The sequence below is a fragment of the Mastacembelus armatus genome, chromosome 19 (genome assembly GCF_900324485.2).
Source record: "Mastacembelus armatus chromosome 19, fMasArm1.2, whole genome shotgun sequence".
Classification (NCBI taxonomy): domain Eukaryota; kingdom Metazoa; phylum Chordata; class Actinopteri; order Synbranchiformes; family Mastacembelidae; genus Mastacembelus; species Mastacembelus armatus.
In genome coordinates, this window is record NC_046651.1 from 17,302,854 (window position 1) to 17,325,746 (window position 22,893).

At 43.0% G+C, this 22,893-nt stretch overlaps 2 protein-coding genes across 3 annotated transcripts in view; one reads left to right on the forward strand and one right to left on the reverse strand.

The window, feature by feature from the left end:
* The window catches only part of wnt3 (wingless-type MMTV integration site family, member 3), an 18,075-nt gene extending 12,771 nt beyond the window's left edge, over positions 1–5,304 (forward strand). The window contains exons 3-4 of the mRNA XM_026315207.1: positions 1,163–1,428; positions 2,773–5,304. Coding sequence (XP_026170992.1) covers positions 1,163–1,428; positions 2,773–3,252 — 746 coding nt within the window. The 3' untranslated portion in view covers positions 3,253–5,304. The remainder of the gene's footprint in view (positions 1–1,162; positions 1,429–2,772) is intronic.
* LOC113135298 (vesicle-fusing ATPase-like) overlaps positions 1–22,372 on the reverse strand; it is a 23,774-nt gene extending 1,402 nt beyond the window's left edge. The window contains exons 1-22 of one of the 2 annotated variants that reach the window (XM_026315205.1): positions 22,306–22,372; positions 20,965–21,047; positions 20,754–20,850; positions 20,028–20,067; positions 18,670–18,836; positions 18,419–18,526; positions 18,135–18,210; positions 17,422–17,577; positions 15,777–15,976; positions 14,391–14,556; positions 14,179–14,253; positions 13,698–13,885; positions 13,026–13,121; positions 12,490–12,646; positions 12,216–12,349; positions 11,940–12,006; positions 11,751–11,830; positions 10,238–10,372; positions 10,027–10,140; positions 7,653–7,708; positions 7,454–7,526; positions 5,971–6,491 (exon numbers count right to left, since the gene is read on the reverse strand). In XM_026315205.1, coding sequence (XP_026170990.1) covers positions 7,496–7,526; positions 7,653–7,708; positions 10,027–10,140; positions 10,238–10,372; positions 11,751–11,830; positions 11,940–12,006; positions 12,216–12,349; positions 12,490–12,646; positions 13,026–13,121; positions 13,698–13,885; positions 14,179–14,253; positions 14,391–14,556; positions 15,777–15,976; positions 17,422–17,577; positions 18,135–18,210; positions 18,419–18,526; positions 18,670–18,836; positions 20,028–20,067; positions 20,754–20,850; positions 20,965–21,047; positions 22,306–22,317 — 2,238 coding nt within the window. In that variant the 5' untranslated portion in view covers positions 22,318–22,372 and the 3' untranslated portion in view covers positions 5,971–6,491; positions 7,454–7,495. Of the gene's footprint in view, positions 1–5,970; positions 6,492–7,453; positions 7,527–7,652; positions 7,709–10,026; positions 10,141–10,237; positions 10,373–11,750; positions 11,831–11,939; positions 12,007–12,215; positions 12,350–12,489; positions 12,647–13,025; positions 13,122–13,697; positions 13,886–14,178; positions 14,254–14,390; positions 14,557–15,776; positions 15,977–17,421; positions 17,578–18,134; positions 18,211–18,418; positions 18,527–18,669; positions 18,837–20,027; positions 20,068–20,753; positions 20,851–20,964; positions 21,048–22,305 lie in introns of those variants that run through there. The other variant, XM_026315206.2, reaches the window with a different exon arrangement.
* Positions 22,373–22,893: the final 521 nt, after the last annotated feature.

Consider the following 22,893-nt stretch of genomic DNA (forward strand, 5'->3'; position numbering starts at 1 on the left):
AAGATATCAGAATAACAGACCTGTCATATTACTAAACGTCAGCACTTCAGAACCTGTGTTACACAAATGATGACATTGGATGAGCCATCTGACCTTTCAACCTGTGAATTATAAACAGAATTACAGCTACATCGAGAAAATTCTGCTTCACTGATACTAATTAAAGAAAACAAATATCGACCCTTAAGGTATTACGTTAGTCCTACGGGCAAAAAAAGAAAAAGGTCTTTTTGTTTTGTAGCTTTGTTTGCAGTGGGAAAGTATGAGTCGTCTTTAGCCATACAATAGTAAACTTTGTGGTTTGGTCTCAAGAGCCTCTTTGGCAGTGGAACTGCAGAGGAATTTCTGGCTTTAGCAGCCACTGTGGTCTGCAGAATACAAGTTTAATTCTCTGCTCATGTTGATACAAATTTTAAAATCCAGATCCTGCAATTGTGTACATCACTGTTTAAAGTCACCACCACCACCCCCATACCTGTGTGTGTGTTTTTGTGTGTCTGTAACAGAACTAGGAGTGTAATGGGTGAGCCACAGTAAGTGTGCTGTGATTGTGAAACAATAGAGTCTGGTTACATAATAAGCTGTTGCCTTCAAAGGACGTGTAACTCCATCCCTCTGTAAAAAAGAAACAGGCCGACGCACTGCTAGGTTTCACCAGAGGGCCTCGGGGCTTTTAGCAGGAACGGGTAGGAGGTGGGGTGACAACATTCCTGAAACACTATCCAGATGCAAAGCAGCACACCTCAGGGATGACGGGAGGTCACTGAGATCCCACTGAGAGTTAGGCACCTCCAGACACAGCCACAATGAACTGATGTCACTGCAGGGACCCTGCTTCTAGTCTTCTTCATGTGTCCTGATCACTGATGATGATTGCATGGTAAATACAATCATACATAAATACACGTATAAGAGAGGGGAGGTATGTTCGGATGTGTTTCTATAGGCTTCTTGTTTTTCCACAGTGGCAAATACCAGTAGATAAACATGCCTTGTCAAAGATGAAGTGTTGCGTTAAAAGGTTATCGCCTGCAGGTATCCCTTTCAATGCCTCTGTCTAGATGTTGGCAGCAGTAAAAATTTCTTGGTTCATGTTTAACACGAGATTGACACACTCCCTATCTTTCTCTTTCTCCTGCCTGTCTGCGTCTGTCCCTCTCAGCAACCAGGGAGTCAGCGTTTGTCCATGCCATAGCTTCGGCAGGCGTTGCATTTGCAGTGACGCGCTCCTGTGCTGAAGGCACGTCCACCATGTGCGGCTGTGACTCCCATCATAAGGGACCTCCTGGGGAGGGCTGGAAGTGGGGCGGCTGCAGTGAGGATGCAGAGTTTGGGGTGCTGGTGTCCAGAGAGTTCGCAGACGCCAGGGAAAATCGGCCAGACGCTCGCTCTGCCATGAACCGGCACAACAACGAGGCAGGACGCACGGTAAGAACATTTAGACGCATATGAGGAAAACTTGCAATGTGCAGTCGGATTTCCATATTCCATAAGAATATACGGTACGTAGTCAAAAGGATGTAGACGTCTGAACATTGCACCTGTGACTGTCTAACATTTAGACACTAATCTGCTGTTATAACTTCCTTCACTCTTCTGGTAAAGTCTCAGGAGGCTGTTGGACGGGGTTGAAGTAGCAGACATTACACTGTAAATTAAAGCAAAGGGTGAAAGCTGAAACCAAGATGCTGAAAACAATGACCTGACTGTCTTACAGAAGGATTGGATTTATTATTATTATATTTATTATTGTTAGGGATTACTAATTATTCATGTGATGGGCAGGGATATGGTATTTGACTTGTCCACACATTTCTGGGTTCCCACCTGAAAATGAGCACTTGACTTTGAATGACTGGTTAATTACTCATCTCTAAGCAGCAAGCCTCCTCCCTTTCCCCCACACTTTGCCTTTCATGCCTTGCATCCCAATGAAAAATTCCCTGACAGTCAAATAACCCGAGTGAATTGAGCGGGAAAAGAGGGAAATCAGCTCAGACTTAAAGCATCATGGGCTGCTGTCACCACTGGGAGAAGACAGGCTCCCCGGCTGCTCGCTCAGGGGCAAATGGAGGGACCACACGGCAACATGAGAGCCCTTTGATCAGAGCACACAGGAGCAGCCAGAGACCACAGGAGCAAACTGAGCAGCAGCTCTGTCAGGACTCTCCTCTCCTCTCCACCTGGCCCTCTCACGCTCCATTATTTAGCCCCGAGGGCCTCTGGGACTTGATGCTGGCATGACAAGCTCTCAGTGTGATGTCACTAGTCTCTCGCCCCTCCTCAGCCAGAGGTGCCACAGCCACCTGCTTTCCGCCCCAGCTGGGGGAATTCTGCAGCTAAATATAGCTGCTTTAAAGCACAACAAAATCAAAACACAAAGGTGAAATATGCCCCGCAGCACCACACTCATGATGTGAGCCAGTGACTTCAGAGAGAATGAGCAGCAGCAAGAATCCTCTGTACTTCACAGCTGCATGACACTTAAATAAATTGCAGCCAGTGGCATGCTGTTTTCCTTGGCATGCTCTGTGAGTCTTTAGCAGGTTGTTTGTCTGCGTTACAAAATTTCCTGTACATTGAGGACCATAAACTTCCTTCAGGTCATGCTTGGTCGTGACTGACTTGACTGCCCCACAAGCAGTCAAGTCAGTCAACAAGGGTTGGGCAAATGACCAGAAAATACTTTACCCCATGCAAAAAGAGCAAAAGGTTTAAATGGTGTAAATATTCCCACAGTGTGAATAAAAATGTGTCCTCTGTGTTTCTCAGACCATCCTCGACCACATGCACCTGCGCTGTAAATGTCACGGCCTGTCAGGAAGCTGCGAGGTGAAGACATGTTGGTGGGCGCAGCCTGACTTCCGCATGCTGGGCGACTACCTGAAGGACAAGTATGACAGCGCCTCAGAGATGGTGGTGGAGAAGCACCGTGAGTCGCGAGGTTGGGTGGAGACGCTGCGAGTCAAGTACGCCTTCTTCAAGCACCCCACTGAGCGTGACCTGGTCTACTACGAGGGCTCACCCAACTTCTGTGAGCCCAACCCGGAGACTGGCTCCTTCGGGACACGCGACCGAGTCTGCAATGTGTCATCACACGGCATCGAGGGCTGCGACCTGCTGTGCTGCGGCCGCGGCCACAACACCCGGACTGAGAAGCGCAAAGAGAAGTGTCACTGCATCTTTCACTGGTGCTGCTACGTCAGCTGTCAGGAGTGTGTGCGCGTCTATGACGTACACACATGCAAGTGAGAGAGGCCTGTGCTTTCAGACAAACTGACTGCTGGACTACAAGTGCTGCCCACTCACCCGTCATCTCCCCACTTCCTGCACGACTTCCCTGCTTCCCCCACCACAGACACCCTCTGCATACCACACAAAACCACGTTCATCAGCACACACACTCAGGCCCCAGTGGGCAATGGCACATCAGTAATGGATACTTCAGTACCTTTTTTGTAAAAACCAAGCACTAGACTCTTCCAAACCACTAGAACCACTTCCATAACCATATTGTGTTCACCTGACCGCCCTCATGGGAAGAAGCTAGAGTTGTGCCACTTTTTCCTGGTTCCTCTCCCGGCAGCATCGGGCCGTGACCCCCGACCCCTCCCCTCCTCCCTGTCTTTATTTATTTCCCTCTCCATGCCCAACATAATGCATGTGGCATGTACAGTAACACTTTTTACCTGTGAAATTAATGCAGTAAAAAAAAAAACAAAAAAACAAAAACACTTTGACTTCTAACTAACACCTCACTTCTCTGGCCAGTCTGGCCGGTTTACCTTTTGTTTTATGATCTAACCCAACCTACACCGTCACTTAGTGGTAAGTGATGCTGAGCACGTCAGCTGCCGTAGGAAACCATCACTTTATTACTACTGAACTGAACTGAAAAGAGCAGACAGGATGAGCCACGGTCCTGTCTTTTTTAAACTACTGAGCTGATGAAATCCTCAGTGTTGCTACTCCCTGCTGACTGACTCTACCGCACCAGTCAACCGGGAACCCTGGAAGATATATGATACAGCTTGATTTTATAGGCCTGCATTTCTGAAATATTACCAATGGGCCGGGACTAGAGGTATGCAGGAGGGGGCATGTGTGTGAACAAGTATGCTCATTCCACTAACTAATGACCCTACACATGTATATGTATGCACTATTCACATACACATAACTCCAGGTGGTAAAAATCTGAGCGTTGTTTGCCCAAACAAATTATTCTTCGTTGCAAGCTAACAGTCCTTATCAGTGGTGACTTCGTTCTTACATTCAGGTCACCATCGATCTGTAACTTGCTCATGATTTCCACGTGTGTGATCAGACAGTTCCATGTTATACGCTGTGGTGAAAACAAACAGGGAAAGATGACGTTCAAGTTACAGGAATGAGCTGAAGATCACTTATGGCCGTTTCATTTATGCATCAAACATAAGTCGAGCTTTAGCATGCTTAATATTAATTCTGGTCTTATGAGCGAAGTGACTATTGGGAGATGATTTTGTCTAATACTTCATGGATTCATCAGGTTCATCTTAGAAACTTTTTGTCTGAAGCAGGGTTTTCTATTATCACTGTAACAAAAAGAAGATGGGGGACATGTGACGACATCTGGAGACCAGAGCCCAGAGTAGGATCCGACTCTCACATCCATCCATCCTTCCTTCTCTCCATTTTTCCCTCAGTTAGACAGTTGAGGATTTTTAAGAAATCAGATTTATCAACCTATATTCCTGTCAGCACATCTCAAAACACATCTGCCTCACTGTTTTCAGGTTTGGGGATATCAAAAGAGCAATATGCTGAAATTTACCCAAAAATCTGTTTTATGCATGGCTGAGTCTGGTCATTTCAAACTACAGGAAATGTTTAAAGATTGTTGAGGAAATGGTTGATTTTTGGGTGGATATAAATTTGATTCTGACTCTACAAAGTTTGAGCCAATGACATTTGAGAAACGTCATCAGGGGTCGGATGATTTATGTGCGGATGTTAGCGAACACAAGTGGAAGGAAATATGGACGGATGGATGGATGGATGGTGGGCTCGTCACAGGGTTGTGAGAGGTTTCCACACAACATGTTCTGACAGTCCCACCTGGTTCCTATTAATTATATTCCACAACAAACACACACCTTACCCAGTAGTGTATAGGCTGTCCTCTCTTCGTGACATAGCTTAGTATTTGCGTCATCATCTACACAGCCCTCCCTACCTGGGTCTGTCTTTCTATGTTCAGTTCCCCTCCGACCCCTACTTCCCCCCGCTATATCCAAAGTTTTGTACAAATGTTTTAAAGTGAACAATTCCCTTTTTATTTTATAATCGTAAATGTTATGTTTTTATAAATATTATTTATTATACAATGTATATATCTGTATGACTGAACTAAGATTATATATTTGAAGAACAAAACCGTCTCATGCGTTTTGCTTCCTAGCCAACGGTGCACACACACACACACACACACACACACACACACACACACATTAATTTTATTGCTAAAAATCAACTCTGTGTTTAATAAAAAGTCTGATAAGATATAAAAAAATAAAAGATAAGACCACATGCAGCAGCTATGTGATTTCTATTTGAAGCATGATTGCAAGTGAATAACAGTCATTAAGGAGCAGATGAAATCTGCGGCGTACAGAGACATGCAGCAGTAGCTGCTGGTTGATGACTGACAGTGTGTTCTTGCTGAGAGCTTCAATCGTTGCTCAACACAGATGCTGCGGAGGTTAACCTCAAACATCTGAGTAGGTTCATCTCATTATGAGATGCCACATTTCTCATAATTACGAGATAATTATGCTCGCTCATAATTCTAAGACACTTTCTTATGATTTCAACATGTCATAATTATGGGAAGAACACATGATAATGAAAACAACTGTCTATATGAACAACGAATGTGTCATTTAAGCAGCGTGAGCCCCTGATGGGCAGCATTAATTCAGATACTGCAAAGCTTCTTGTTAGTAATGGAAATAATTTATTTAAACAATAAAAAGGTCAGAAATAAGCAGATAACATAGGAACAAAGTGAATCTTTACATCTTGGATCCAACCTTGTCCTGGAATGATCAGGTTATGAACGTGTGTATACACATTAGGCCTGTATAAACAAACAGTATTGTATTTAGTGTTTGTCCATGCACATTTACTTACCATGAAAATTAAATGCATTTCTTTTTTTTTCTTGAGTCTCTGATATATAAAATCCCAGTGGAGTGCTGGGGGCATCACATTAGATATTACGGCACTAGTCTGTACCCACAAACACCACGTATTTGCCTAGCTTTACATGTTCACATAGTGCTGAAGAGGAGGAGGTTGCCTGGTTGGCTCGGCTGCAGAAAGCTGCAGTGCAGACAGAAGTGCACAGAGCTTCAGGGATGGAAAGGAAGGAAGCAGAGAGAGAGATGGAAACTATCTCTCGCTTGCTTCCTCCTGCCAGCCTCTTTCAGGCTTCCGTTCCTCAGCAACTGTGTGAAGAGAGACAAACAAAAGTGAGAAGAGACAGGCAGGCAAAGGAGACATGCTGCCACAAGAGAGCACCTGCCTAGTCGACCTATTTTTAGGCGTGCTGTGTGCTAACTATACCATAAGTCTCTCAGGCTGTGATGAGAAGCAAAGCTCTCAGAGCAAGTTGAAAAGCTTTTCATGCTGTTGTTTATCACCCTGGGCAGCCTGTCCTCCTCAGGTGTATTTCACAAGTCAGGATTAGCAAGTGAGCCTGATAACTTTGAGAAGAGACACATCTTCAGAAACTTTGCCCTTTATTGGCCATGCGAGTGTGAATAACTCAGATAATTTACACAGTCGCAGTGTGAAAGTGACATTGACTGTTCTTGTAGTTATTGTTTTATATAATTAAAATCAGAAGACACTGTGGATATCACTCTAGGCCTACGAAGCAGGCTCACAACGTCACAGCTGATTCTCACAATTTGTCCACACACACAGCCCTGAAATACTTGTTCTACAGACTGAGGACAGATTGATATGTTTGATATGTTTAAATCAATTTATAGATTGTAAAAACACTACCAAGCTGTGGGAACTACATTACAAAATCACATACAGAGGCATGAAAAGTAAAAAAAAAAAAAGGTAAGTTGAGCACACAAAGGTGAGTTTATTTGAGTTTCTTTCTTTGATTGTTGAGTGTTTATGTACAGTATGATGACTCAGTGTAATTCGTTTGTGGCTTCTATCCTTGTTGATTATATAAACATGTTTTAATAAAGATCACATTCTGTTAGCCGTCATTATTCTGTGGTTGGATTCAGCTTGACACGACTTGCACTGTTCAACATTCATTTGGCGCAAGAAACTTACTGTGAGGGTATAAATGACTAAAGTGAACTGAGTTTACAGACACACCATCTACATATAGTTCCAACAGCTGAAAATGTGAGCGTGTAGCTCTTGATGCAGGCCTTACCAGTGAAGGATGCCTCTTTCTCACTACGTGGCTCCTCTGAGTCTAGATTGCCACAAACTTATCAGAACCCAGTCTGCAGGAAAAGAGACAAAAGGTCTATTGTTAATCACACTCCATGTGATGATCAAAATGTAAACATTCAGTGTTACTGAAGGCTTTTCCCCAAAGAGGTGGTGGTTAAGAGCAGGAAAATACTTACGCTCCTTCTCCTTTCAGCAGACTCAGGAACTTCATCACTCTGGATGTGGGATCCATCTAAGACACAAGACGAGTGACTTCTCAGTGCATGCAGTAAAACAACAGTACATTTACAAATAGGTCATATCTTCCCCTTAAACAAGCCTTGGTTTCATTTAAAATTCAGAAGCAGTGTGTTGAAACATCAGAGCAGTTTGAAATGTTGGCAGGTCCTGGAGTTCATCCTTCAGCTTTGCACAAACAGGACTGCAGAGGGAGGGGGGAGGAAGCAAAATGAATGGCAACCTATGCAATAACTTACAGTATGTCTGGAATTGCCTGTAGCTACCAGAGTTAAGACATGAGAACAGTCAGCAACATTGGAATGAGAGGAAAAAAGACGAGGAGAAAACTGAGGTCTGTATGTGTGTAGCTGAGCGGCTGTTTGCAGCATGTCTCGGCAAACACAGGTTCTTACTTCTGCAGGCTCGGGTGGGGGGGGGGGGGGTGGTCCAGGGTGCAGAACATGGCTGCATTTGTGCATACCACAGCAATTACACAGCATCCAGCCTTAACAAACAGGCTGTACACATCATCAACATACCACAGGCAGAAATTAACACCAGCCTGCAGTCACATTTGGGTTTATCTCTGCTGCTGCTGCAGGTCTGCTACCTGTTTTAGCAGGTAAGCACACAGGTTCTTAGCTAAACTAACCCCTCTGGCCTGCACAGAGAAAAACCCTGGTTATGAAACACTGGAGAAGAAGCTACTGTGAACCAGAGGATCATATACTTGCAACAATAATAGTTTTAGTTTAGCTTATTGCACTGAGTAAGATGCAGCAAAAACTGAGTTATCCTGACTTTTAACATGTGATCTGGGGCAAGTGGCAAAATCACTCACGCCTACACTTCCCATGATGCAGCTTGATAGCGTTTTCCATAAGGTCCTGCCTCTTCCCCTACAGAGGCATTGAATACACTCCAACTAAAGGCCCGGTTGCATTTACACAATAAAGTTTTGCAACAGACTCATGTCAGGACACAACATGATGTATCGAGCTGTGATAACGAGGCCTCGCGATGCTAAGGGGGTTGAGGAGGGCCTGGTGAAACATTACAATCAGTGGGGGAGAGCGGACGATGCCTGGCTGCAGTGAAGGTTTGGACAGTGACCGATGGTAATGACAGTTACATATAAAAACACAGCGTATGATTTACAATTTTGTTGTGGTTGGGGTGAGAACTTTCCCCAATCAAATGTATTGTATTGGAAAAGTTCAACAAATGGGACAATCAGAGTTTTCAAGAAAAGCCAGTAAAAATGAAATTAAAACCTCCTTCAGTCCTAATGAGCCCAGTTCTGGTTCCCCAGAGGAATGCATCTCAGAAATATGATGCAGTATCAATACAGATGACCTCCACTTCTTCCAGAACCCAGTCAAACTGACTATTCAAGTGCTGTGACAGAGGTCAAAGTCCTGCTGCAGTGGTTTAATTTAATTTGGGCACAGGGCAAACAGAAGTAAGGACACTTTCAACAGGGGCTGGACAAAAACATAATTCTAGGCCAAACCACCAAACCCCTAAAGGCAATTTTAAAAAGATGAGTAGATTTTATACCCAAACATGCAACCGGTGTGTTGAAAGGAAGCCAAGAATCTGGTAGGAGTTGATTTTTGTTTCCACAGTTGAAAGGTTAATGTACATGTGCAATTTTTAAACTCCATCTATTTTTCCTTGGGATGATGGATCTAAATTGTGGGTACAACAAAACCATGAACGTGTATGATTTTTCTTGTGAGTAGCTTCCCACTGATTTAGGACATGTGAATATAACTTGGGCAGATACACAGAACATGGTTTCATAAGTTTGAACGTGCTGGATCTCAGCTGTTTTCTGAGAACGGTCCGTGAACTACAAATGTACTCGGTCCTTCTGCTCAACAAATCATCGGCAAAGCCACAGTTTTTCATTCCAGCTAATCGATGACAGTGTTTTGTGAGAGAATGATTGTGTTGACTGGTGAGAACGCCGGCCAGATGTTGAGGAAGAAGAGGGACAGGCTGCTCGAGCTCAGACCACGCTATTAGGAAAAACAATAATTCTGAGGCTGAGCCAATTTGAAATGTGTGTTTTGAATAAAAAAAGCGATGAGTCAGTTACTGGAAAAAAAACAAGACTGCTTTGCTCTTAACAGCTTACCTACAGCCAAGTCTACTTGACCTTCCTCTCATCTCACACCACCAGAGCCGCCTCATGTTTATCACAAGAGCCCAGCAAACAAAATGTGACTTTCTTTCATTTACGTTAGAGCCCAGGTGCTGATCACTACAGCTATTTATGTTAGCACAACTCAAAATGCAAAAGCAGAGAAAGCAGCTCCTCCTCACCTGAACAGCCATTTCAATCAGCATTAGCAACTTTTTTATGCCAATCCACAGGGTTTTGCCCTTCACTTCTTTTGCTATGATGGTCCGCTCACGGTCCTGGAAACTGCCCAGCAGCTGTGGGGAGCACAGACAGCAGCCTGTGTGTTAAGGTACATGAAGTGTATTAAGTTGTTCTGTTGTGCGTCTGTTTTGCTGTGAATGTGTGAGTCACCTCCAGAGCCTCAACCAGCTGGTCTCCTTGTGAGATGTTGGGAATGTGGATGGTTGTGCTGAAAGCGTCTAACATCTCCATTTCCTGGAGGACGTCCTTACGACTTGTGGTGCCGATGATCAGCAGCTTACGGCCCTGAAAGAGAATTCACTTGTTCGTTCATTCATTCACGTTCAGCTGTATTGAGGGTCAATGTCAGCTGGAATCTATGTCAGCACAGCTCTGTTATTTATCATGTGTGAAACATTTAAACAAGAACATCCCACATGCAACAATACAGAGAACGAACCAAAGGAACCATAACTCCAGTCGGTGAAGAGCTAAGTTCATGATGATGGTGATTTTATTGACCTATTTAAAACAGTAACACAAAAGAAGTGAAGAGACATGATGACTCCTGAAACCTGTTTCAGATTCTTTTCTATGCTTCAACATAACTGTTGCTTTTAACCAGAACAAGACATCAGGGAAATCCTCTAACTCCACTAGTCACAAGCTAGAACTGATGCAGTGAAATGGACATTTTAGTTCTAATACTTTTCCACTTCCAAAACAAGGGAGAACACTAAAACGGTTTAGTAGAAGAGTGAGAGAGTGAGAAGAGTCCTGTAAAGTCGTGTGTGTGTGTCCCTTCTCCCGTAGCCCAGTGGTGTAAATTACATCAGGGGGTCCAGCTGTTTTGAAGCACCACTTCAGAGTTATTGCAAAGGTGAGGGCTCCGTCCATGCAATGCATTATGGATGTAAATGTGAGCTTTGGGAATCTCTGTATTTGTTTGCCTTGTTTAACGTCATATCATAGAGGAAGGGATGAGGAGAGAACAACACAACAGAAAAGAGAAGACAAATACGAGCAGAGGAGAAAGAAGAGAAGCAAAAGAATTGTGGCTCTGCTAAGCCGGTGAGCTGGACAAGGACCAGGAGGAGAAGACGAAGGAGGAGAGGCAGAGGAGTGGCGATCAGACAGGGGGATTATGGCTGCTGGCTGCCCCCCCATGGCGTGGGGGGTTGTGATGCTGCATGCAGATGAGGTGCCACACAGGCGGTGGTGCTGCCAGGTCCTGGCTCTCTCACAGAGCCCATTCTCCTCCGTGTCCCCCTGGCCTCCCCCGGCCCCAGGCACCCCGCTGGGCCCAGCGCTTTACAACCCCAGAGGAGCACTGCAGCCAGGCATTCAGCACCAGGCCCCGCACCACTTCTCATGCGGCCATATAGCCGGCTATACTCTCATTCACAAACCCATCAACAACAGACACACAAACTACAACCAAAGAAACTATGAGAAATGGGTCTCGAGCTCCACCATTCACTCAGAGCACAACAGGCCTGGACCAAAACACTAGCTAATAACCACACACACACACAAAGTCGCTCACACATGCCAGTCGCAGCCAAAGACCTCCAACACCTCGAGACTTTGTGCTGGTATCTGCAAGATCTGCTGCCCTCTTTCTGCCACATAAGGACTAGCAACACTACATGCATGCAAGAAAAAAAAAAAAAGTGTTTATTACCTTTGGAGGAGGCTTTTTCAGCAACACCAGCAAAGTTTGTAACACTGGGTTAGAGAAACGGGGGCCAACCGGGACGTAGTCTGAGGAGACAGATCATTTTCTGTTACAAACACTTATTCACAGTGTTTGGGCATAACTTTGTTTTTAGGTAGAAAATTAATTCAAAAGCTGCCTTGAACTGGGCCTTACCCAATAAACGTTCAATGTCATCCACAACAACACAGCTCAGCTGGGACTTGTAGGCATCATCAAATATCTATCATGAAGAAAAGACATCAGCTCTGGATCAGTTATTAATAATCATGTTAAATGATAATCTGACCACTCCCTGGGCCTCGCAGTGGTTATCAGGCCATGCTGGGCCAGTACTCCAGTACTGTAACAATGACCAATTGCACTTTTCAGTCTGCTTTGAAATCCTACCTTGGCCCAGCCTCATATCTGCATTGTATTTGCTTGTGTTACCTTTTTGATCGCTTGGCATTTGGCGATCTCGGAGTACCCGATCATCTGGTTGGGGGAGCAGATCTTGATAAAGGGGAACTGGGAGTCTTCAGCGATCTTAGCTGCCAGCGCTGTCTTCCCACTGTTGGGTGGGCCTGACAGTGAAGAACAATCACGAATCAGGTATTTCTAATAACGCTAATGATTTAGCCAAAACTTCACTCAGGCTGCAGTTTTTATGTTATGGCCTTTCAGTGGGTCTGCATGTAGACAAGCCGACGAGTGCGTGTCTTACCCTCCAGTAGCACAGAGACCAGAGGTGTGCGGTCACTGTTCTTCGTCTGCTGCACCAGCAGCTCGCCGTCCATTAAGACTAGAGACACCGGGTCGCCCCACCGGATGATACCGTTCATGATGTAGCTGGCGTAGTCCTCCTGGTTGGTACCGAACGCCTGGAGAGGAAAGAGGAAGAGACAGATTTAGCTTGTGTGAGGTCAAGTGAGAAAGAGAGAGGACATATTTCCCTGTCCACTGTGCTCTTGCACAATCTGCATCAGTGTTCTCCCATGGTAAATTAAAAATATTAATAAATTAAGTCACAAAAGTGACTGTATTTGTATTTATACAGGTGTATCTTAGTGATTTGACTTAAAGTTATATAATATTAAAACACAACTGACTGGTTACAGAAAGTCTTTTTCCAAGATGAACAAACAAACAATTCTCTCTTTGTTTTGATGTTCTCGATAAATGAAATATTTTTATTTGTACGTTGATATTTTCAAAAATAAAGAGAGGATGAGAAAAGGAGAGAGATGCAGAGCAACTCACGGGTTTGATGTCGTTATTCAGTGAGGCCATGAAGTCAAGCCTGCTGACCTGCAGCTTCTCTGCCGTCTCAGTGTTTACCTCCACTGTGTTGCTGGCCTACACACACACACAAAACAGAGCACAGACTAAGAGGAGGCAATTAATAGCTTATTTTCCTTGTTGGGTGAACTCCGTGCCCTCGCCAGTGAAATCCATTACATGAAGTACTGCACACTTTGAGGCTGCACAATGTGACAGGAGACAATGTGCTCCCTAAGAGCAGAAAGGTCAGACAGAGAGGAGGGAGAGGAGAATAAGTGCTCAGAGAAGAAAAACATCACAGCCATCAGACATGTGTAAGGCCCTTGTCTATCATTTATCATCACTCTCTAATATCTGCTGCTCTGTGTGTGTCTGTGGGGGCAGAGCACTTAACAGATGAGAACTTCATCTTATCTGAGTTATGCAGATTTGAGCCTCTGCACCTGATAAAACACTTAAGTTTGGGTGCACACATACACAACCACACACCTGGGTCCTGTACCCAGTCGTTCCTCACCTGGCTGGCTACTTAAACTGGCACTACACACAGTAACACACACACACCATGCCCAAGAAATTTATTTTCTTATATTACAAACAGTTTTCTTCACAAATGTCATAATATCTAAAATCTTCCTTGAGGACTCTGACCTTAATATGCCTGTTCATAGCAGTGGACTGTGCAGCCCTGACTAGACCCTCAAGTTCGGCGCCGCTGAAGTTCTTAGTCTCCACAGCCAGTTCCACAATATCTACGTCAGTGGCCAGCAGGTTATACTGACGCATCTGCATCGTGTGGATGTTGAGGATCTGAATACGGCCCTTTTCGTCTGGTAAGCCTGACAGAAGAAAAAGAAAATAACTGATTTAAAATTTCAGCAAAAATTATTTTCATGTGTTCAACTTAAACATGTTTATTTTGTCTGTCTAAATTTATCTTTTCTTCCTAATTACAACAAGGACAACTGAAAATTTTAAAGTATATTGTTAAACCTTTAGAATAAACCCACGCCAAAGAAGTCCCATATTTTCATCTGTTGCTAAAGCAAAAGTAATTTCAAGCTGATCCAGAGCTGCCACTGGGATCAGTGAACATAAACTGGGTGAAACCTTATCTGGGTCTGTCTCTTACCAATTTCCATTTTCACCTCTAGTCTTCCCGGCCTCAACAAGGCCTCATCTATCAGGTCAGGCCTGTTGGTCATACCTGAAGGGAGGGACAGATGGACAGATAGTGGGAGGGAGAGAAAGCAGAGGAAAAGAAGGGAGATGTTGGAGAGGCTATAATCTTTTAGTTATCATTACTTTGGAGGAAAGAGCAGGATTATGTGAAAATGTTTGCACCTATGACCAGAATGTTGTTGAGCTGCTCCACTCCATCTATCTTGGACAGCAGCTGGTTGACCACAGTGTCATGGACCCCGGTGCTGCCCGCCATGCTGCCACGCTGCTTACAGATTGCATCTATCTCATCAAATATGATGATGTGAAGGCCGCTGTTGGCGCCGAGCTGTTCAGCAGGAAGAGGAGGAGGCAAATTCATGACAGAAAGAAAGAAAGGTTAATGTGTGAACTGTGAATACATAAATGGCTCTGACCTTCTTACATCTATCTATTTCCAATTTCTTTATAAGTGATTTACTTATTTACTGAAATAACAAAATTTGCAGGATTTTATGGAGCTTTTGCTTGAAAAACCAGACTATGTTCTCTTCCTGTAATTCCCACTTGTGCATAAAATTATTTTGCAAAATGCAAAATGTAATTAGGTCAGTTTTGTCAACGTTTAGAAAATAATTTTTTATGAACTGCACAGATTCATCCTGTGGTTTTTTACAGGACAGAGAAAATAAAACTAAAAGCTAGAAAAAAAAAAGATGATTCGGTTTAGTCTTTGGGTGATAAAAAGTGATCTGCACAACAAATGTATCATCATTTATAAATCACTCTCTGGTCGATTAGCACATGGAAGAGATAAATTGAATGATGTAATTCCGGCGAAAACATAAAGGACACCAACACCTCTGTTATTAAAAATCAGTAGCACTGGATTATGACTCTCGAGCTTCAGGAAATTCAATTTGACTCATAAGACCAAACTTTCAAACTGACTTGAAAAACCAGTATTGACCCTCAGCAGAGAGACAGATGGAAGAAGAGCGAGCAGCAGGGTGGGGGGTTATCCCTCCATCTACAGACCTGTCAGTCTCCGACGTAGCATTTAAAGCAGGTGTGGAGCTGTTCTTATTACACACTGGAGAGAGTGTGTGTGTGTAGGGAGGTCACAGACAACCCAGCCCCTCATTAGGTGGTGAAGAGTGAGGCTGAAGGTAGAGTCTCACTGTCCAAATCACCATCTACCCCCCCCCCCCTGCACACACACAGAACTTTATTACAGCTATGTCTGACTAAAGGGCAGATCTCTCCACTCCTGGAGAAATTAGTTTTTGTCTGTTTAAGAGATGAAATGCTTATCTGTGTTTCATGGAGAGAATGGGAGAATACTCCCATTGAGATCAGACTCTGAACGAACCTGCTGCTTTTCTATCTCATGTAGAAATGGTGTAGTTCAGGAATGCATTACAGCTGAAGTGCTTCAATAAACACCACAGTTATTAGAGTTGCGAAAAAAACAAAGCTTTTCATGCATCATAATAAAAGAGTGATTTTCCGTCTTGTAAATAAGAACAAAGACTTGTGTGCATGTATGGTGCTGCATCCTTCCCTCACCCTCTTCTGTTCGTCCTCTGCATCAGAAAACAGCTTCCTGATGTTGGCCTCCGACTCGCCAACGTATTTGTTGAGAATCTCTGGGCCGTTGACGATCTTCGGCTCCCGGGCATTGAGCATTTTGCCAATCTGTCGTGCCATCAGGGTTTTACCGCAGCCTGGAGGTCCGTACAGCAGGATTCCCTTCACATGCTTACAGCCTGGAGACAGACAGAACCAGAGAGACAGAATTTATGTTAAACCAAGCTGCTCATTTTTAGAAACATTCACACAGAAAATGCTTCTACTGGCGATAAAACTCAAATCAAAGGTCTTTAAATCCCATATTTTAAAACAGCAATAGCTGGGTACCCAGCCCGGACTATAATTTGCCTTTCCCCCCTTTTCTATTAGTTTTTTATTGGTAATATTTATGTAATGACGAGTACGAGACAGAACAGTGATGATAAAGCGTACAGAGCGGCTCTTTTAATTGACTTTTGCACCTGCTTAATGACATTTAGCCCAGACTGATTGAGAGGCCCCAGATAACCATCTGAGCTGCCATTTGGGCTTGCTGAGGGAAAAGCAGCCAGGATGACAGGTGGGGGGCGGGGGAGAAAGGCCGCCTCCTCTAGCCGGGCAGGGAAAGGTGACGTGGTTGTGTTGAGGTTTGGCAGAGAAAGAACTAAAGCTTCTGTCTGCCTGCCTCACCTCTCTGGGAGCAAGGAGGAGACGGGTGAAACTTTCAAACATTTGCTTGAACGCACACAAAATGTATAAATCCACACAACCTCTCTGTCGACACCTGCAACCCCCGCTCCCCACGCCTGCCAATTACAGCTTTACCTTTAGCTGGATGCTCTATCAGGGCATGCCATCTCATTACAGCCGCCAGCTGGCCACAGCCAAAGGCCGTCTCCGGTCCACAACCACCCGGCTAAAGGTCAGCTCACACACTCCTGGACCCTGCCGCAGGCCCTCAACACTGTGCACCAGATTGGACTAATGTGCGTATTTGCAAAGCTCACATGGCCTGACAACAGGTTCTCACAAGACTTCTAGGTCTCAGAGCAAGGATTAGGACTGATGAGCTTGAGTGTGTGTGTGGGAAGACAGGGGTTTGTGTATGAGTCACTAAGAAGACTATCTGAGCTGCTGTCCTTTGAAAAGTGAATCATCACTGTAATCTGACAGATGTCAAAGATCTATTAAGGAGTGTGTGCAGAGATCATTGCCAGGGGACACCGGAGAAGAAGAACTCAGCTTTTGTTGACTTGAGGATTAAACCCAAACTGAACAATAACTGATTATATTGGACAGTCATCAACCCTGATGAATACTGGAAGATGTGTTAGCAGTTCCGAGAGAGACAAAAGTGATTCTCTTGAGGAGCTAACCTGTGAAATGGTCAATAGAGACATTCTGCAGACACTTATTACACCAAAGGTACTTGGCTAATCTGTAGCTGATGAGTTGGCTGATTGTCATTGCTGGATAAAATGACTCATTCAACCCCACGGCCTTTCTGTGTGGAGTCTGCCACACACACTGTGTTTTGAAATCATCATTTCACTTTCAGCCAGACATTAAAAAAGTGGAAGTGTAGGAACAAACAAATGAATAAGTGATGCTGGGATAGACAGGGAGAAAGAGGAGAACTCACCCATCTGTTCCACTATGTCTGGAGGGAAGACTCGGGAGGCGAAGGCTCTACGGAAGATAGCAGAAAACTCCTTGTCAAGGCCCCCAATACCCATCTTCTCGAAGTTCCAGTCTGGGTTGATGATGGCCTGACGAGACCCTCGGGTCTTGGCTTTCCCTGGAGGGGTGAGGAAAAAAAAAAAACACAAACTAAATAGATAACTTTTTAGATCGTTTTTTAAAATGGAGGATGCTGCAAGAAAGAGGTACAAAAATAGTGGAGTTCAAGAGTTTAAAATATTGTTTTCTTCAGTTAAATATTGGATTATTCTTCTTACCAGACATTTGTGTAACCAGGATATATAACATTTAATCCTTGATTATTGCAAACTGCATGTCTGGTGGCCACTGACATAGCTGGACTTCAATTTAGTGCCTTTGCCAGCAATATGTGTCAAGTATGCCCCCTTGTGGTTTTCTAGAGAATCAACCTCAAGGCAGCATTAACGCAAATACACTGTTCTTTCTCTATAATGGTCTGTTGGTTATGTGGTTACGGCAGCTCGCTCTCATCATCATCATCATCATGTTAAATGCAGCTTTAGTGGCTGTATTTAACATTTCCACTGTCCATTCACTAAAGTTCAGACATCTAAAGATTAAACTAAAATTATTACGCCGTTGATTTTTCAATAGCAAACTGCTTGAAGAACCATATGTGATGCCAACACTCACCAACCAAGGTCATGGTTGAGCTCTCCGACTTCTCAAAAATCACCTGACTGTTTGCCAACAACAAACCAATCTCAATCTGAGGGAAGACAAACAAAAAAATCTGTTTGGGTCACGGTACAATCACAGCAGCTGTGTTCACTCTGCAGTAAGGGTACATGTAAATCTGTATGATGTAAGACAAACCCAGCAACATCTAACTGCAAAACTGCACTTTAACTAGTTTAAAGGAAACACCGAGATCTTCATCTAAAATGAATGACTTCCAACCTTTATATAAACGTTACCTTCTGTTTCTTGCTAGTGGCCTGTCCTCCCTTTAAGATGCTGGGGTCCATGGCCTCAATATCCTTTATCAACAAGCCAAACAGCTTATCACAGAAGCTAAATGCCAGCTAGAAAGAAATTGGGATAAGTAAGACAAATATTTTAATATGACCATAAAAATAACCAGGACACGGACACTTCCACTCAAAATGAATGCAACAAATTTCCTAAAACACATATGAACAGACTCTAAAGCCAAAGTCCCAAGCACCTGCTGGCCGACTGCGAAGGCCTGGTTGTTGAAGTGCTGGATGAACTCCCCGGCCATCTTGTCGGCGTCGTAAGGGTTGCTGTCCGTGTTCTTCTTTTGCAGGAAGTCTATCTCCACTGTCATGGTGCTGACACACTGTTTGGACTTGTCAAACTTGTAGTTTGTTACTACAGCAGAGAGAAAAGCATACAAATGCAGCAGTTTGTTTTTGTGCAACCCCTTTTACATTACGTCATTGTTAGTGCAATTAGTGCAGTGTTAAGTATGAAAATGGGTTTCAGTATATATTAGAAGAATTATGACCTTACTGTTTCTCTTTTTTTCCACATTTTGTAGCCTCTAATTAACATTTTAAATCTTCGCAATAGCCACACACATGTATGACGTGATTATAATCAATAAGACAGTGACTACACAGCAGGGTGTGTGCTCGTTAGTACTAACGGGCTGGTTACCAAATCAATAAGTGTCTCGTTAGCAAGCTGCTAGAATCGAACAGTAATAAGGTTAATGAGAGCAATGACATCTGCAACACAGTAGGCAGCTTCTAATTTGGGTCTAACCTGTGGTACACTCTTACTATTCAATGCATCTGTGGTCTTATAATGCTGCTGATCCCTCATTATGCAAATGAAATAAACTAAGTATATCATATATTTGGCTGATATTTCTGCTGCTGCCAGAGAATTAGGAGAATTACACCTGCAATAACTGCTCGATTGATCACATCACAGCTACCAGACAGCTAGAACATTACATACATTTACAAATTCCCAACATACATGAAATATTTGGTTCATTTTCTTTCAATGGGAGGCTTAAACCTATAGAATAACCAGGCAGTGAGATCATTCGTTTGATCAAATAATAAAAACACATATGCTGTTTATTATTTCATGACAATATCAATAAACATTACAGAGAGGTGTATTCGTTTTTCCACTCAAAGGATTATACTGTCATTCCTCCCTTTCTCTCCTGATAAGCAGACTGTAACATAATACCACCCATCACTCTGGGTGGCACTTTACCTCAGGGAGCAAAACATTTGTGACCAGATGTGCAGTGACACTTTCTCACCCATATTGTTACGCTGTCTTTCTCACTGCCTAACAAATTTTGTTCCTCTATCCCCTGTGACACCTAAATAATAGCCAAAACCTCTAAACCCTACACAGAATAAATAATCTGCTGGAAATGACCATCAGACGTTGTCATAGCGTGATGTGTTTCTGGCAGACAGAAAAGACCAATAATTGCTGTTACTGCTGTCCTAATGTCCACCTTTCCCGTCTTTGGCTCTCAGCTCCAACCACACTTGTAAGAAAAAAAAAAAAATCTATAAAAGTGAAACTTACTTTCAATGTCTTGTCCAATCGATAGACCTGCCCATTTTCTCTGTAAAGAAAAAGTGATTCAGTTCCATGTCCAATCATTTCCTCTGTATTAGGACACATGTGCAGTGACAAGACACTGGGTTACAATTAAACCATCTAGAAGACATTAGATATTAGAGAAAAGGTCTGCTAAACGTCAAATTAACATTTCACAGAGACATCAGTGCAACCTTCCTCTGCAACATGGTCTTATTTCGCTGAAATACACAACTCAGATCAAACGTAAAACATTTTTTGTGTTCAGTTGACTACTTCTATACACAAGCTATGCTGCTGAGATGGTGACGAATTATGTCCTCACATGTCAAATATGAGTCAACAGATGTCACTTAATAAGTTGTGGTAAAATAAAACCATCTTGAGGAGGTTGCTGTAATACCTGCGTACCGTTGTTGCTGCCAAATTTAGAGACGGAGGAAGAGCAGGCAGAGACAGGCAAGAGGAAAAAGCAGCGACAGACAGATTGAGATAATCACAAAGGTTCATGCAAAGAGCCCACAGACAACCACATAACTTGACTTAGCATTACTTAGGCAGAAAATAGCTGTATTTGTTTAAAAAGAAAGAGCATCAAGAATTGCAGAATAATGGTTAGTTACACAAAATCAATCATATGAGACGACAACTGTAGAAAACAGCTTAACAGCAATGACTGAGAACATGAAGCAGACGTCATTTTGCTCCTACCTGCGGGAGACTGAACGCGATGGTGCCCAAGACTACACTGGGATGCTTCTTCAAGGTGAACACATACTTGTGGGTTAAAACACGTACAGTCACGTGTCTGCATTAAGATAAATAAAGAGAAGACAGAGGAAGACAATTAGTGCGGTATAGAAAAGATGCCACGTCGGTTGTTAATTTTCGATGAACATGTATCAGAGGAAATCCCACTCACTCTTCAAACTGTTGCTCCTTTTCATTGATGATGGCACAGTTGGTCAGCGACAGCTCATCTGTTGGGCATCGCGCTGCTTGCATCTGAAGAGGGCAGAGAACAATGTAAACAATGACACCACTCAGTATGTGTTACCTGTAGACATCATAGGAATTAAAGCTGCAACAATAATTTATTTGGTTAATGTACCAAATGTAAACAATGTCATTCATATTCTCCCAAAGGTCATGATAATGTCTTAAATGTGCTTTTATTTGACCAGTCTAGATGTTTAATGTGCTGTAGTGTACGATGAAGAAATACAGCACACTGTCACATTTCAGAAGCTTGAAACAATTTATTAAAATATAATCATTCCAGATTTCAAAATGTCCTCTAAAAGCTACTTCCCTCGTCGTTTATGCAATCGGATGGGTCACAAAAAAAGGGCTGAAATACTGCACAATCATTACTGGATGATAATTCACAGTGTTTAAGGTATATACATGGATCCAAACAGAAGGCAGAATGTGTGTTTCAGATCACTGCCCATTACATGCACGTTACCTCAGAGATCTCCTCACACTGATAAAGCCTCTGTGGGCCCTTTTGCATGACTGTGACATGTTTAGGAAACACCCCACAAGGTGTAAATGTGGATTGTAAATATCCCCTGTGTATAAGAAACATCTAGATTTGGTATAATATGAATTTTCCTCAGCCTCTGCTGCAGTTTGCGTGGAGACAGGGTTAAATAAATGTGAGTAAAGTATTGTCAGTGTAATGCACCACAGTGGATGTCCTTACTGTACAGCAATGCCTGAGAAAAGACACCATGAAGTGCACTTGCATTGCATTTAGCTGCAGACAAACACACAGCAACCACTTTCTGCAGAAGTGCATCTTATCTGACGATTCATCTTCTTCCTTTTTACCCATTTAACGCTGTTGTTACTTCCTCCGCTGCACCTCAGAGCAGGTTTAGCTTTTATAAGTCGTTTTTAGTCGTCTGCAGCATTTTCATATCGAAGACAGTCACACTACTGACAACACAACTTAGCCACCATGTTTGCTCAGCAGCCAAAACCCCCTGGCTGTTACATATATACGTATATTACTGCAGTAAAAGTACTGCATGCCAGCATGACAGTGGTCATAAGATACTGCGTTCGTCTTCCGGGATGCCTACGAAGTTTTGAATGACAAGTGATTCTGCCACACAGGCTAAGGTCTGTCCCGGCTCACATTACGTGTCAAAAAAAGCCCTTATTCCTTCAACTACAAGTTCGGTTTAGTGCTAGCTATTTTCCGTGCCTAATGTACTTTCGTTTAAGTGCTAATTTGAGCTGCAAACACACTCACCCAGACAGCCATCTTCGTGTTTTTTAATCCCGACTCACCGACACAACGACAAAGTGACGCGTTAAGAGGCGGGGTCGCCCGACGTAGCGTGACGTCATCTCGTACACGTACGTTGCGTACACTTTTTTTTTTTTTACTAAAGCATTGAGCATAAATACGTGCATTAAATATAAAATATGTACGAATAAATAAATGATATACACTTAGATACATGAGGAGTTTGGCTTGTTATGGACTGTATTTATTAATATTTGTTACACTATTAAAAAAATATATTTTTTTGTATTGCACCGTATAATTTTGATGTAATTTTGGAAATAAACCGTTGTTTATGTTGTTGGCAGTTTATACAGTTATTTCTTAATTACATTCATGGGGAGGTATTTGTATTTTGCCATTTATATTTTATTTCACTTTATTTATGTACAATATTTATATACAGTGCACAGTTTATGTACACTGGTTGCTCAATTAATTACATATTGTGTGGAACTGAAAAGTACTGACATTTGTCTTTTCATTATAGTATTAATATTTTAAACATTTTACTAAAGGAACAAATAAGGGGTACAAAACATTATCGCTGCT